Raw genomic sequence first — 16,333 nt, 5'->3', positions numbered from 1 at the left:
GAGAGCCTAGTTCCTTCAGTTCCAGAGCTACAGGGATACAGCTAAGTCATGGAAACACCCATGCTTCATGTCAAGATCATGCCACACATTCTCCATGGCACCTAAGTGGTGGCCCTCCATTTTCCATGTTCCTCAATTTACCCAAAGAGCCTATCCTCCTCCATTTTTTAAAGGACATGACAATTCACCAAAAATGATTCCTTATCACCTAAGTGTATCCTTCTTAATGACATTGTCAAATTCTAATAAAGTGCCTCTTACATCCTTGCACTAGGTAATAATTCAAATATTAAAAATAAACACAAATATTACAAGGAGTAATAATACAATTGAGAGTCTTGATAGATTTTCTAAAAAGGATTTGATTAGAAACTTCCATCAAAAACTATCTGAAGCATGTTTTGCATTATAAGCTTTTAAGCATTTTATTCAAACCAATTTTCTTTAAGTAAAAACTTAATAGTGTCATCAAAACCACATTGATACAGAGATTCCATTTTCCTCTTGCTTGGGGGAAAAAGGGCTTGGTTGAATCTCACCAGGTTTGCCAGGGACAACTAGAATAAAAAGACTGAAATTTAAGCTGTAGGATATTGCAGTACAGGAAAATATACACTATTTTTATAATCTAGGTTTTCTTATCACAGATACAATTAGCAGTAACAAAAAAATCAGTAGGAAAAATTCAAATTTCAGAAGTTACCTCCACTGATACAGTAAAGGAGGGTTTCTCAGCCTTGGTACTGCTGACATTTGGGGCCGCGATGTCTTAATTGTGTGATGGTCATGTGCACTGTAGGACGTTTAACACCATTCCTGGCCTCTACCCACCAGATGCCAGGGGCACAACTGGGACATGATAACCAAAAATGTCTGGGTACGACATCATCCCACGTGGAAAACTATTAGACTAGATTAAGGCAATCAGTATTTTTATGTCAATTATTCATTTGGGTCCCTAAGTTTTTCTCGACTATTTTTATATATTTCATTACTTCCATCTTTCTAAGCAAATAAATGGTTTTATTTAAAATTGCTCTGGGCCAGGCGTGGTGGCTGAGGCCTGTAATCCCAGCACTTTGAGAGGCCAAGGCAGGCGGATCACTTGAGCCCAGGAGTTTGGGACCAGCCTAGGCAACACAGTGAGACTTTGTCTCTGCAAATAATTTTTTTAAAAGGTAGTCGGGTGTGGTGGCACGTGCCTGCAGTCCCAAGTACTTGGGAGGCTGAGGCGGCAAGATTACCTGGGCCTGGGTGGTCGAGGCTGCAGTGAGACATGATCTTGCCACTGTACTCCAGCCTAGGGGACAGAGCAACATCCTGTCTCAAAGAAGAAAAAAATTGCTCTGATATCCTACCAAGTTTATTGATGTGAAAAAGAAGTGACAGTTAATAAGCAGCAAAAACGGGCGGGCATGGTGCATGCCTGTAATCCTTTGGGAGGCCAAGATGGAAGAATCACTTGAGTCAGGGAGTTTGAGACCAGCCTGGGCAACCTAGTGAAACCCTGTCTCTACAAAAGATAAAAAAAAAAATTAGCCCCGCGAGATGGTGCACATCTATAGTCCCAGCTACATGGCAGGCTAAGGTAGGAGGGGTGCTAAAAATAAAATAAAAATAAATAAAAATAAAAGCAGCAAAAAGACTTAATGCTGACAGTCCATAAGAACCCAAGTTCCTATGCCTGATATATGTTGTAAAGTATTAAACAATACACTAAAGAGAAGATGCAACCCCTACCTACAATTATCAATGAGCTTCCAGTGCTTGGGAAACACGTTGAAATCTGTGGAAATTTTTAGTAGATCAGGACTCTTCATATATCACTGAACATAATTACTCACCATGATATCCTGCTTGGCGATATTAACATACAGATCCAGCTGCCCTTTGTCCTGCGGGGAGATGTCCAGTCGTCCACTGAAGGGGGAGATGGTCACAGTCCGGCCGACGGGCAGGATGGGAAGAGCGTTGGTGAGGCCTCCGTCCACCCACTTCTGTGGAAAGAAACATCTCACGTCAGCACATGTCAACAACACATCCCGCACAAAGAAAAGCAGATTCTAATAATATGTGTGCTTTCGATATGCTTTTAAATTGCTATTTTTGAGGACTAATCCCATTGGGGATCTGTTTTGGGGGTAAAACAAATCTTGGTACACATATCACTTACCAATATAAGAACAACTCTGGACAGAATTTAACTAGATTATTGTCTGTAAGACTTGAATTCTTACTGATTAGAGTGCATGCCTAAGAAGTCATGTGTAATTAGATTGGGGCTCATTATTCAATCAAACTAAAAAGTCAAATTTACCGTGGATGCTGAACAAAACATCCACCACCAGAGGAGGTTCCATTTTTATTATAAGAATTGGAAACTGGCATTTTCTGTGGCAAACTTAAAAAGTAAATACAGCAACTAGAAATGCTTCTAATTCCAAAGTGGTTCTTGTGCTCTTGAAGCAAGGGGCATGTCCTGAAGCCATAAGGAGTGGGAGTGCTGCATCAAAGCATACATTCCTCAGTAGGCACTCAGTGCTCTCAAGCCCACCTCAAAGGGGAGTGAGTGATGGAGAAGGCAGAGGACAGAAGCCTCCCAAGGAAGAAAATGAAACAGTCTTGGGGCAATGAGGACGGACAACGAGGTGCTCAAGGTGTGTGCAGCCTCAGTCCCTAGCTCTACAGAAGTGCACGATGAGGAATGGTGACAGAAGAATCACACAGACAATATTCCTTCTGCTGTCTATTCCAAGGCCAAACAGTCTCAATGCAGCCATGATCTGATGTATTCACATGATCAGCCATAGCAATCAATAAACACAACACACATGGAAATAACGTCCAAATTGTCTAAGTTTATCTGTTATTAAAAATAGCCTTCAGATAATATACAAAAAAAACAAAAAGTCTGGTAACACTTGAAAGTCCTGTATGCAGGAATCTTCAGTGAAGTTTGTAAATTGAGTTGTGCTTGAATGTGTAAAATGAAATGCAGATAAAACAAATCTTTGTTATTCAACATAAAGATGGCAAGAGGAGGGAGAAAACAGGCCAAAATAAAATGTTCTCAACTCACTTAAAACCATGCATTCATTTCTTCCAATGTGTCTTTTTCATGTCCTTCTTAATTGTGTTTATTTATTTATTTCATCTTTTTTTTTTTTTTTTTTTTTTTTGAGACAGAGTCTCGCTCTGTGGCCCAGGCTGAACTGCAGTGGCGCCATCTTGGCTCACTGCAAGCTCCGCCTCCCGGGTTCACGCCATTCTCCTGCCTCAGCCTCCCGAGTAGCTGGGACTACAGGTGCCCGCCACCACGCCTGGCTAATTTTTTGTATTTTTAGTAGAGATGGGGTTTCACCGTGTTAGCCAGGGTGGTCTCAATCTCCTGACATCGTGATCTGCCCACCTTGGCCTCCCGAAGTGCTGGGATTACAGGCATGAGTCACTGTACCCGGTCAATTGTGTTTATTTCTAAAGCTGGTGACAAAATGAGTGGTATTACATTATTTACAAAGGCTCTAGCAAGCCACGAACTCCTCCAAAGGAAATAAAAGTAAATAAATAAAAGATAAAAATGGGTTGAAAATTCCTTTTGAGAGAATTGCATTTTGGTGGAGGAGAGAGTATAAGTAGATTGGATTAAAATAAAACTGACCTGTATAATTTGCATATTGTCATTATGTTTAAAAGAATATGAAGATTATGATATGTGTATTACACATACTTATTCGTATGTGTACGTGTATATGCATGTATATATGTGTTTGTGTATGTGTGTTTATATATGTATGTATATGTACACATAAAATATAGCTGGTTATATAACTGTATTATCTAAAAGGGAGGTTTGCAAAAAAAGGCTCGAAAATATCTGATTCTGTCCCAGAACTTGCTTTTTTCCCTGATTGCTTTAGGTGTAAATATCAAATTCTGGAATAGGATAATACCCAGAAGGGAAAAGAAAGACAGCTTCCAAAATTATTTCATATTGTCAACAGAAGCTGTCATCAATGATGTAAAAATTCATATAGGTTTCATCAAGAAAAATTAAAGATATGAAACTTTAAGTAACAGCTCTTCTGATTTATTCAACTTAATGAAAAGAAGGGCAATCTGGCTCATTAAATTGGAAAGTGTTCTAATTTACTGTGGGGTTAATGACTGCTGTTTCAGGGAATTGAAAATCCTTTTTCCAAATTTTGTTCACTCTTGTTAGCTTATTCTGATTAGATAAATGACAAGGGAAAATGTACAGCAGCTTATCAAACTACTTGATTAAACTTGCAATGATATCAGCTCCTTCTATAACCCTTGATGCTATAGCCCCACTACTCAGATATGCTAAATGTGGTACTTCTTACTCCTGATTTATGCTCTCATGAGCTGTATCACTCAGGACAATCACACATTCATTCAGGCATGCAGATTCCAGCAAAGTTTCTGGAAACAACTGTCACAACAACAAATATTCTTCAACCTCCAAATTAAAAGTAGAAACATTTTATATCTTGTGCTCTACTGATAGTTTAAAATCTTGCATAGTAAACACTTCTGTCCATGAATTCTCTGGCTGTTCACAACATATGGCTGTGAGTCATTCCCATCTTCTTGCTTCACGGGCAGCATTCTACATGCTGATAGCTACTTCTATGAGCTTCTGTGACTCCAAAATTGTCCTTAAGAAAAATAGCTGCTGGTCTAAAGTTTTCCTGTACGTGTGTCAGTTTTCATCACATAGCACCATCATCCTCAAAGGAAAAGGGAGAGCAAGTACATAAAAATTCCAGGGCAAAATAGTTTCAAAATCATACTCGTTACAGGCTGTACAGTGACCACCTCTCGGTCCCACTGCTAGACCTACTATTCTTTTCTCTAATCTTTGGCCATATTCTAAGTGTGTTCCACATTCAAGTCAATGCCTGAGTCCTAAGACATAGAAATAAGCAACTGCTCAATAGAAAAACAGAAACAAAACAAAAAACTCATGCCCAATTGTGGGGCAGACATCTACTGTGATTGTTCTCTGAAAGTTACAGCATTGAAAACTACAATTAGTGGAATCACTTCTAAAGAGATAAGGCTACCTGTTACACCTAAACAGGCTAGAATATTCATCTGGCAGTACTTGTTAAACTTTGCTTTATACATTGGTGTGTTATGGGTACCTATTGAGAACATGCCTTATGAATTCAAGTAACCGCTATTATGTAATGTAGGTGGAAAACTTAAAAAAAGGACTTGATGAGTTAATATCCACTGAAAGGGCCAGTTTATTCATTCAGTAAGTGACCCCTGAGCATCCAGTGTGTGTCTGGACATGTGGTAGATGCTGGGGATATGTTTGTGATAGAACTTCAATGAAGGGCTCCATTTTCTTAAGGTATATTTCATTCAAAAAACCAAGTGAATAAAAAATACTTTTCTGGAAGAATGAATAAGATGTTGCTATCTATAATTACTACAAATACCATGGCACAGGGCCTAATAGTGCAAAAGTGATTTCACATGTATAATTTAATATGCTCTTTACAAGAACCCTATAAGGCAGAAAGGTCATGCTCGTATATTCAGTTACCTCATGTTAAAGAAGAAGAAACTGAGGCTTGCAGGTTTCCTTGCTATAGTTCACGGGGTGGCAAAGTACGGCCCATCATCTGCTTCAGTAAATAAAATTTTATTGGCACATGACCAAGACCTTTTGTTGAGATATTGCCTGCGACTGCTTCCCTCTACAACAGCACAGTTGAGTAGGTGTGTTGACAGAGACAATGCTGAGGGTATTTACTGTCTGATACTTTACAGAGAATGAAACATCTATTGCTACCAAATATACAGGCAAGAAGGGATAGAGTTGTCTTTTCACTTCAGGTTTTTTTTCTCACACACTGTAAAATTCAGGGATGCTCTATGGGGCAGGGCAAATTAGAATTGATTTCTGAGGGGTGAGAGAGAAGAACATGTGCTTTGAACAATAATTTCATATTTGCAAACATGTCTGCATTGCTTTCATGAGACAGCCTACAGATAGCAATGCCCAACAATGCTCTTGATTAGCAATTCCTAAAATAAAAGGGAGAGGGAAAGAGACAAAGAGATACCCACCTCCTTGGACACAGGTGAGAATCTCCCAAATATGGTGAGAAGAAGACAGATGAGATTTTTTAATCAAAGAAAGACAAGTAAAAATACAATTCTAAAAGAGAGGTTGAGAAACCTGCCATACTAACCTCTACTAAGTATTGATTCTTGGTGCATTGCTTTCTTGGTTTTTGCATGTGTGAAGGATGACTAAAAATGATGACTCCAGATACCTACTTTTGAGAAGGCTCTAAAGGGTTATTTAACAGTTGACCATCTATAAACACCATATAGAAAATTTTCCCTAGAGGACTAACATGTTGTTTCAAAAATTAAACAGACAAACCAAAAAAATCTAAAAAGTCACTGAAGAATAATAGCGTCTATTTCAGAATAACTAGAAATTGATATCCAGGTTTCCATCCAGCCAAATCTAGCTGGTGACAAGGCCAGCTACCACTGTTTGTTATGACAGTGACAGAGCTGCATTTCTATGTTAAAAGTCTAAGCCATGAGGAAACAGGAGCCTAAGGACCACAGTATCAACCTCATATAAAAGCACAGTTACATGGAGTATTCCACAATTCTGTTTCCGACAGAAGTGTCAAGAATGAAAGAATAAATGACCCATAAGGCCAAATTCGCATGGACTAGGATAATACAATGGTGCATTTTCATGTTCCTGTAATAGTATACACTTAATCTTAGCCAAAAGGCCAAGAAGTGATCGTGTAATACTACAGAGTCAAAATATTACTTGAATTCCAACTCAGATGGAAGGAAACAACGCAAAATCCTACAGCCTTTCTTTTCTTTTCTTTTTTTTTTTTTTCCAGACAGAGTTTCACTCTTGTTGCCCAAGCTGGAGTGCAATGGCGTGATCTCTGCTCACTGCAACCTCTGCCTCCTGTATTCAAGAAATTCTCCTGCTTCAGCCTCCCGAGTAGCTGGGATTACAGGCGTGTGCCACCACGCCCAGCTAATTTTTTGTATTTTTAGTAGAAACAGGGTTTCACCATGTTAGCCAGGCTGGTCTCGAACTCCTGATCTCAGGTGATCCGCCCGCCTTAGCCTCCCAAAGTGCTAGGATTACAGGTGGGAGCCACCGTGCCCAGTCAATCCTACAGCTTTTCTTCTGATCTGAATCTGCCAGTTCTGGAGATGATTTTATTCTGATATTTTAGTCACCTGCCAATGCTAATTCTCTTTTAAAACAAATCAGTTAAGAATTCCTCTTGAAAATTTTCATTCTTATTCCAAATTGACAAGAATCTGTGAAAACATGGCCTAAATGTGTGAACATTCCTGTGGATTTATTCTACCATTGGAAAGAGTTCATATGTAGTAAAGAAAAATCATTAGTCAAAAATATAGGACTAAACTTCAATTTATTTCCATTCATTCACTGACACATCTATTAATGAGTATGTACTATAAGTAAGGTACTAAAATAGTCATAAGATGAAGCCAGAGAAAACTACAGAACTTTTTAAAATAATATTTTTTAAAAAGCAGTTTTTTCTTTTTCTTTCTTTCTTTTTTTTTTTGAAACAGGGTTTTGCTCTGTTGCCCAGGCTGGAGTATGGTGGTGTGATCATAGCTCACTGCACCCTCAACCTCCTCAGGCTCAGGTGATCCTCCCACCTCAGCTTCCAAAGCAGCTGGGACTATAGGCACATGCCACTATGCCTGGCTAATTTTTGTATTTTTTCGTAGGGACAGGGTTTTGCCATGTTTCCCAAGTTAAAAAGAAAAAGTAATTTTCAAAGACATCATTCCACTTTAAACCACTGGTAGAGGGTTTTGAAAGGACTCATACTGGTGTTTGCTCTAGTTGAAATTAATCTTATGTATTATTAAGGTATGATTCTTCTAAGCGATTAATAAAAACATTTTAATGCACATATTGGATCCACAAATATATCTTAATAAAATCCAGCAATACCTGCAATGTAGAAATGAGGAGGTCTGTGTATTTAACAAAAGTCACAAGTGGAGAGAATAGACTCTGCCCCTGTTTCCCGAGTCCCACTTTGTCTGCCTTTCCTGACTCAATGCCACAAACATAAGTAACACTAAGTCTCTTTTTCCCCTTCTGCCACCTCCACTTTCGTCACTTCAGAAAAACAACCAAAGACAACAAATACATCAAAACCTGAGCTCTATGAAAACATGAAAATCTAGAAAACGAGAGGTGCATTCAGCATGACTGAAATGTTTAAGTAATTTAAATCACATAAAAAGCTTATACTAACATTAAAACACTGCATTTAAAGCAACCTTCACACTTCCCTGAAAATGGAAAGGAAAGATTCTAGAAAACAACTCGGCATGGAAACCCTATTAGAATGTGGGAGGTGATCAGGCTTAAGGAGAGTTAGTGTTAAGCAGAGAATGGTACTTCTAAATTGTCGCTTTCTGGTGTTATAAACAATGCGAGGCCGCTGTGGCTCTCTTATCAATCATGTGCGTGAGGCCCCCTTATTGCAGACTCCATTAAACAACAGAGGAAAACTGAATGCTTTCAGGAGACATAAGGTTCAACTCTACAAGTAATTATAATGTGCCTCCTATGCACAGAAACCACATGATCAGCAAGACACTGTCCTGGGACATTGCCCAGGGTCAAGGAGCTTGGGTGGGTCGCTTTCCATCTTCCTCACAGTTCTGGGCCTGTGCGTTCCCTGCTGTTTAATTGTGGCTGTCACTCTATGTTCATGTCCAAAGTACTCAATCAAATCATGGAAAGTTCACTAGAAACTCTGATTCCTCACTCATGCCCTTTTAAACATTGCTAGTCTTCCTGTCACACACCCACGACATGGCACTGGGGCTGGACAGGAAGAAAACAAGGAATGCATTGTTTGAAAAGAACTAAAGGGCAAAGCAGAGTAAGAGGCACAGCAAAGAGAGAAACATTAAGGACTATCTTGGGGAAGTTGCCCCCTTCTAAGCTCAGAGACTTCAGTGAAATAGACTGACGTCTTTACATCTCAATTTCCTCACATGTAAAATTGGAAGTAAGAATCCCTACAGCAGATAGCACTGGATTCTGGTGTATACAATAATAACAAAAGTTTTAGGCTGGGCACGGTGGCTCACGCCTGTAATCCCAGCACTTTCGGAAGCCAAGGCGGGCGGATCATGAGGTCAGGAGATAGAGACCATCCTGGCTAACACGGTGAAACCCCATCTCTACTAAAAATACAAAAAATTAGCCGGGCATGGTGGCAGGCGCCTGTAGTCCCAGCTACTCAGGAGGCTAAGTAAGGAGAATGGCGTGAATCTGGGAGGTGGAACTTGCAGTGAGCTGAGATTGCACCACTGCACTCCAGCATGAGTGACAGAGCAAGACTCCATCTCAAAAAAAAAAAAAAAAAAGTTTTACTTCTTTTTTTCTGGTAACAGGAATATCGAGGGCAGGATGGTAAGGCAGACTCCTCAAATCATTTAGGACCTGGGTATTTCCAATTCACTGTTTGGCCATCTTCAGGGCGTGATCCTTGACCTCATGATGAACAATAGCTGCTGGAGCTCCAGTAATCATATCTAAGTTCTGGGCAACAGGAAAAATGGAAAGGTATAGAACTTTCCTTGTACTGTAAGTCCCACAGTTATTCGGCTCACATGTCATTGCCCAACAATAAAACAAACGGCCACACCTAACTGCAAGGGAAGCTGGGATATATAACCTAGCTGCACAGCCATAGGTCCAGATATAAATTGGGATTCTGTTACTAAGGAAGAAGAAGAAAGTGTATATTGGAAGAGAACCTGGAGCCTCTACCACCTGCCTCTCCTTCTAAGATAGAAACACTTAATTTGTAAGTGAGAGACTGGCATAATAGGGACATAGAGGAAAAATATTCTAATTACTAAGTGGCAAAGTAATTTTACTTGTCAATTCGACATTTCATTAGGTATTTCAAATGACAGCATCCGAATATGTGGAATTTTACCACTCACTCTCAACCCATTACCTTCTGCTCTATCAAAACATACATTCTCCATATTAACTGAAGCCTATTATGATTTGCACGAGAGAAAAGAAAAATTCCAAAGTTCAGCAAAGCTCAAGGAAAGACACTGATGAGGACCAATGAGATCAGAACAGAGACACTGCCTCGATCCTATTAGCTAAAGGGTTTGTAAAACTCAGTTCTTTTGTTGAGAGACCATCAATTCCTTGAGCACAGGCCTGGTGCTGGGCCCTCAAAGTGAGTGAATGAATGAATGAATGATGGTTAAAGCACTTTGTATGTACTCTTTTATTAATAAATAAATATATATTACATATATATAAAACAAATGTAATTTATTCATCCTGAATGTATGCCTGATCTGATATATGCTAAATACTTTATTAGATATATGCTAAATACTTTCATTATAAAATATGTATCTCTGATATGTATTAAATATCTACACTATTTGATTATAAAACATATATCTCTGGCATGTGTTAAATAGGTACTATATTTGATTAAAAAATACATATCTCTGGTACATGTTAGACAGATACTCTGATTATAAAATACATATCTCTGGTATGTGCTAAACAGATACCCTATTTGATTATAAAATACATATCTCTGGTATGTGTTAGATATCTACTCTAATTATAAAATATATATCTCTGGAATGTGTTAAATAGGTATAATATTTGATTAAAAGATATATATCTCTAGTACGTGTTAGATAACTCTGATTATAAAATACATATCTCTGGTATATGTGCTAAACAGATACTCTATTTGATTAGAAAATATATATCTCTGGCATGTGTTAAATAGCTATTCTATTTGATTATAAGATGCATATTTCTGGTATGTGTTAAATAGATACTGCATTTGATTATAAAATGCATATCTCTGGTATGTGCTAAACAGATACTCTATTTGATTAGAAAATACATATCTCTGGTGTCTGTAAAATAGCTATTGTATTAATTATAAAATGTATGTTTCCATCATATGTTAAATAAACACATTAAACCAAATACTACATTTGGTTATAAAATATATATCTGTGACATGTGTGAAACAGACACCATATTTGAGAATAAAATGCTCATATTGAACCTGTGTCCACGCAATGGGGGAGCTGCCTCGGATAGAATGGTGAATACTTAAAACAAACTCTGTGTAGATCACAGAAGGAAGCTGGGTCACACTCAGCGCAGACTTTAGGTGCATGCCCATGTCTAAATTTCCCTAAAAGAACTGGCATCCTGTCTTAAGTGCCAGCTCCAAGAGAGGAGCACTCTCCTCAAACAAAACGGGTTTTGGCCTTACAGTGATCAATGTGTCTGGGTAAGTAGAGACCCTTGGAAGGGAGTGGGTCATCCCCTAGCAGAGGGGCTGAGGGCAGGCTGGAAGGAACCCATGCTGCATTGTCTGGGGGAGGACAAGGTGTGGAGCCCTGAAGCCTTTTCTCACCCTGATGGTGGTACAACTCTGCTTAGAAGGGGCTGTGAGTAGGACTTTACTATGTGGGGAAAAAAAATCATTCACTGCCAATAACAACAGCAACAACAGAACATATATATATATACATACACACACATATGTATATGATGAAAATAAGAGCATCACAGTCAATCATTCCCATTCACGAGATCTTGATGATAAGTTATCACTGGCCCTGTATTTTTTTTCCTCTTAAAGAGAAACAAAGCTATTTATGAGGAAAAAAACATATAAACTGATTTGAAGCCACCAGAACAATTATAAAATTGGATGTTTCGAAAGAAACATATTAATATGGGGAGGAAGGTAATTCCTCAGTTATAACAAGCTTACCTGCCCTTTGTATTCCACTGGCTTCAGTCCTGCATAAATGGGCACAAAACTGCTGGCTAGGAGGACCTAGATGGATAAAATAAAGCAGCTCATGACTACATGCATGAACATTCAGACAATACAGTTGATGTAGTATTGACTAGCAAAATCTCAATAAATAAGCCCCACAGACTTCAAGTGCAGCACTGCACATAATTACATAAAAGATAACACTTTTAATAACAGAAAAGACTCTAAACAGATAGGTACAAGTTGACACACTCAGAATCAATCAACTTCACCTGGGTAAAAATCAGCATTTTTATAGTAGACACACAAGTTATTATAAACCAAAATTTAAGGTAAGTCTAAGTTCCTGAGTATGTAAAGGTTACAGAGAAATTATTTGTAATGTTCTATCATATACTGTAAAAATCATGTTACAGTTGCACTCCTACTTTCTGGAGGAACAATGCCCTCTGATTACGACAGGAGAGGTTAGTCCACAGCTCAGAGATGTTCTCATTTATGTCACCAGGATTTGCAAAGGGAATGACATATTTTATGTTCCAATGACGTGGTCAGGATATGTAATGGAACCCTGGCAAGCAGTGACATCAATTATGCTTTAGCTCCCATTTAAAAAGTTGAAAAAGATTGTCATTTAGGCAATTACCATTCCATACATCATAAGAAGTTGGGCTCTGATAGCTTTTCTGAAATGTAAATGTTTTATTTTGCTGTGTAGTTTCCAAATCACTAGTGTTCTATTTGAAAACATACAGCATGTACCATAATACTGACTTGTTTAAATACACAATTCAATGACTTTTTGTTTTTACTAATTTTATATCTTCAATGACTATTATATGGTTAACGCTTAATAAGGTTTTTAAAAATAATGTTGAATTTTTAAATAAAAAAAAAAAAAAGAAAACATACAGCATTAGATACTGAATATTTTTTAAGCTATAATCTTTCAACTGATAAGTGAAAGACTCTGGCTGTTTGTTGTCAAAGATTTCATGAGACTTTTTTTTTCATCATACATTATTCAGAAATGGATTATGGCTCAAATGCTGACTTGCAGATCATCCATTTACAATTATTTAGAACTCAAAAGGCATTTCCTCTAAAAATCAATGTTATAGGTATGGTTTTTGGGTCAGCTCTCAAAAGCCTATTTATTCTGAACGGCAACTAAATTACAGATTCAGTCAGCAGCATAACAATTTCCATAGGAAAATCCTCTTTTGAGCTGCAACCCGACACAGCTGGAACCTACTCTTGCCATTTTTATTTCTGCACCATGTACAGGGAACTTCCATAGCTTTCTTATGCAGTGGTTCTTCCTTGGACATGTCTCCTGTTTCCTCATTACCAAAAACCCCACTGAAAGGACAGGGACTTGTGTCTCTCCTGGTATGTCCAGCCCTTGGCAGAGCTCGTACTCAACAAACATCTGTTGGGTATTTCTCTCCCTTCTCTGTGATGTGAATGGACCCAACACTCCTCCACCTACCTCAATAGTGGGACTAAAGAAGGTTGCCCAGTGCTGTTGGTGGCATGCTGGTTGCAAAGGCACAGGCCTGGTTGTAACAGCTCCTATAGCAACAGGCTCCTGACAAATGCCCAGAGAAGTTTCTGGGGCCTCAGGTTTCAGCAGTGGCAAATTCAAGGATAACAGCACAACACAGGGACTCCAGCAGGAAAGAAGGTAAGAAATAGCCATGTGTGAAAGGGTTCTGTTGCACCATGCTGGCACTAGGTGCCAGAACCAGCTATATAATTTCTGGGTCCTGTCCAAAATAAAATAAATGCAGGGCCCCTTGTTCATAAAGTATGGAGAATATTGAGATGTTGGCAGCAGAGCATTAAACCAACGGTGAGGCCCTTTGGATAGTGGAGCCATGTGCAAATGCACAGGTCATACACTCATGAAGTAGACTTTGCCTCAAATATACTGTCTAATTTAATTATTTCTTGGCCCTGTCTCAAAAAGATAAAGTTGCTCAAAGATCTCTCTGCTAATACATGGTTGAGACTGCCCCCGGCATCAATTTATTTTAATATAAAATGTATATTTTACCAGAGCCAACATAAACGTTTCAGATTTCTCACAATGAGTCTTTTTTTCATCTTTTGGTCAATTTTATACACATCTATCTCAATCGCTTGTTTATTGAAATAGTGAAAGCACGCTAGTTTGCAGCACTGTTTCTCAAAGGAAAGCAGGCACTTGTATTTATTTTTTATGTGCTTGTTTATTTATTGATTACAAGGCATAATAATAACCTCACACAAGGTCTGTCAACCTTCTACAAAATGTCATTGCGGACATGCCCGCATCACAACATTCTTCTCAAAATCTCAACTTTAAATGGCCCACATAATGCAATACTGTGACATTACAGCAATCATGCTTCTTTCACAAAGAGGCAAAGCAGGAGTGAGTAGCACCTTGGGTGATTTGGTGAAGATCACTTAATAAATCAATAGGAGAGAGAGGACAGAAAGCAGGCATCTTCAACTCCAACCTTCTCAGCCCACTGGTAGCAATAACATCATTGGCTTCAGAGAAAGGTTGTTTACGGTTAAGGTAACTGCATTCACCCTAACTAAACCCAGCCTTATCAGCAATTGGCTACACTTTTAAAAAAATAATCACAGACCCTAGGTATGTTTTGCAAGCACAATGTAGCTATTTAATGAACTTATTCAGCAAATGCCACACCACAAAGCAATAACTAGAGCAATTTGTGGATAGCACACATATTGTGAAATTACAGTACTCAGAGGTCTTTAAAGAACCAAAAACACTCCATAAATATAATGATTTATTTCATTATTCTGCAGAGAGACATGTGAACTGCAAAAAAATCACTAACCTTAGAATTACGGTTTGTTTTATTTTCTTTTCCCCCGTGTCAAAGTAAAATGTAGAGTTCACAAGTTAATGCTTGGAACTATTTTGAGATATTTTGATGAAAAATGCTATCCAATTACTTTCCTACAGATAATAACAGTAAGAATCCTCCTGAATGATATGAAAAGTGCAGTGAACTGGAAAATACTTGTCACTCCTCCAAATAAATGTATTTGTTTTTGTCATAGCTGACTCTCCCTTTATATGGACTGATGATTTGTATATCAAACCAAGTTTAGTGGGGAAATTAGCTTTAGATAGTTAAGAGCTAAGTAACTTTTCTTATTTGTAGTCAGCTTACTGCCATTTTATTGCAGGCAAATAGGATTTCCTAAGAAAGGAGATAAAGACTGACATTCTGTTTATATGCTGGATTATGTTTATTGATTTGCGAATGTTGAACCAGCCTTGCATCCCAGGGATGAAGCCCACTTGATCATGGTGGATAAGCTTTTTGATGTGTTGTTGAATCCGGTTTGCCAGTATTTTATTGAGGATTTTTGCATCGATGTTCATCAGGGATATTGGTCTAAAATTCTCTTTTTTTGTTGTGTCTCTGCCAGGCTTTGGTATCAGGATGATGTTGGCCTCATAAAATGAGTTAGGGAGGATTCCCTCTTTTTCTATTGATTGGAATAGTTTCAGAAGGAATGGTACCAACTCCTCCTTGTACCTCTGGTAGAATTCAGCTGTGAATCCATCTGGTCCTGGACTTTTTTTGGTTGGTAGGCTATTAATTATTGCCTCAATTTTAGAGCCTGCTATTGGTCTATTCAGGGATTCAACTTCTTCCTGGTTTAGTCTTGGAAGAGTGTAAGTGTCCAGGAAATTATCCATTTCTCCTAGATTTTCCAGTTTATTTGCGTACAGGTGTTTATAGTATTCTCTGATGGTAGTTTGTATTTCTGTGGGGTCGGTGGTGATATCCTCTTTATCATTTTTAATTGCATCGATTTGATTCTTCTCTCTTTTCTTCTTTATTAGTCTTCCTAGTGGTCTGTCAATTTTGTTGATCTTTTCAAAAAACCAACTCCTGGATTCATTGATTTTTTGGAGGGTTTTTTGTGTCTCTATCTCCTTCAGTTCTGCTCTGATCTTAGTTATTTCTTGCCTTCTGCTAGCTTTCGAATGTGTTTGCTCTTGCTTCTCTAGTTCTTTTAATTGCGATGTTAGAGTGTCAATTTTAGATCTTTCCTGCTTTCTCTTGTGGGCATTTAGTGCTATAAATTTCCCTCTACACACTGCTTTAAATGTGTCCCAGAGATTCTGGTATGTTGTATCTTTGTTCTCATTGGTTTCAAAGAACATCTTTATTTCTGCCTTCATTTCGTGATGTACCCAATAGTCATTCAGGAGCAGGTTGTTCAGTTTCCATGTAGTTGAGCAGTTTTGATTGAGTTTCTTAGTCCTGCGTTCTAGTTTGATTGCACTGTGGTCTGAGAGACAGTTTGTTATAATTTCTGTTCTTGTACATTTGCTGAGGAGTGCTTTACTTCCAATTACGTGGTCAATTTTGGAGTAAGTACGATGTGGTGCTGAGAAGAAT

General features: G+C 38.3%; 1 protein-coding gene across 1 annotated transcript in view; it reads right to left on the bottom strand.

Annotated features, from left to right (window-relative positions):
* Positions 1 to 399: 399 nt before the first annotated feature.
* LOC116268638 (patatin-like phospholipase domain-containing protein 4) overlaps positions 400 to 16,333 on the bottom strand; it is a 21,846-nt gene continuing 5,912 nt past the window's right edge. The window contains exons 2-4 of the mRNA XM_031660606.1: positions 11,883 to 11,948; positions 1,845 to 1,997; positions 400 to 557 (exon numbers count right to left, since the gene is read on the bottom strand). Of these exons, the coding sequence (XP_031516466.1) occupies positions 426 to 557; positions 1,845 to 1,997; positions 11,883 to 11,948 (351 nt within the window). The 3' untranslated portion in view covers positions 400 to 425. The remainder of the gene's footprint in view (positions 558 to 1,844; positions 1,998 to 11,882; positions 11,949 to 16,333) is intronic.

The sequence above is a fragment of the Papio anubis genome, chromosome X (genome assembly GCF_008728515.1).
Source record: "Papio anubis isolate 15944 chromosome X, Panubis1.0, whole genome shotgun sequence".
Taxonomy (NCBI): Eukaryota; Metazoa; Chordata; class Mammalia; order Primates; family Cercopithecidae; genus Papio; species Papio anubis.
The sequence above is the reverse complement of the archived record's forward strand: the minus strand, read 5'-3'. Positions and strand labels throughout refer to the sequence as shown.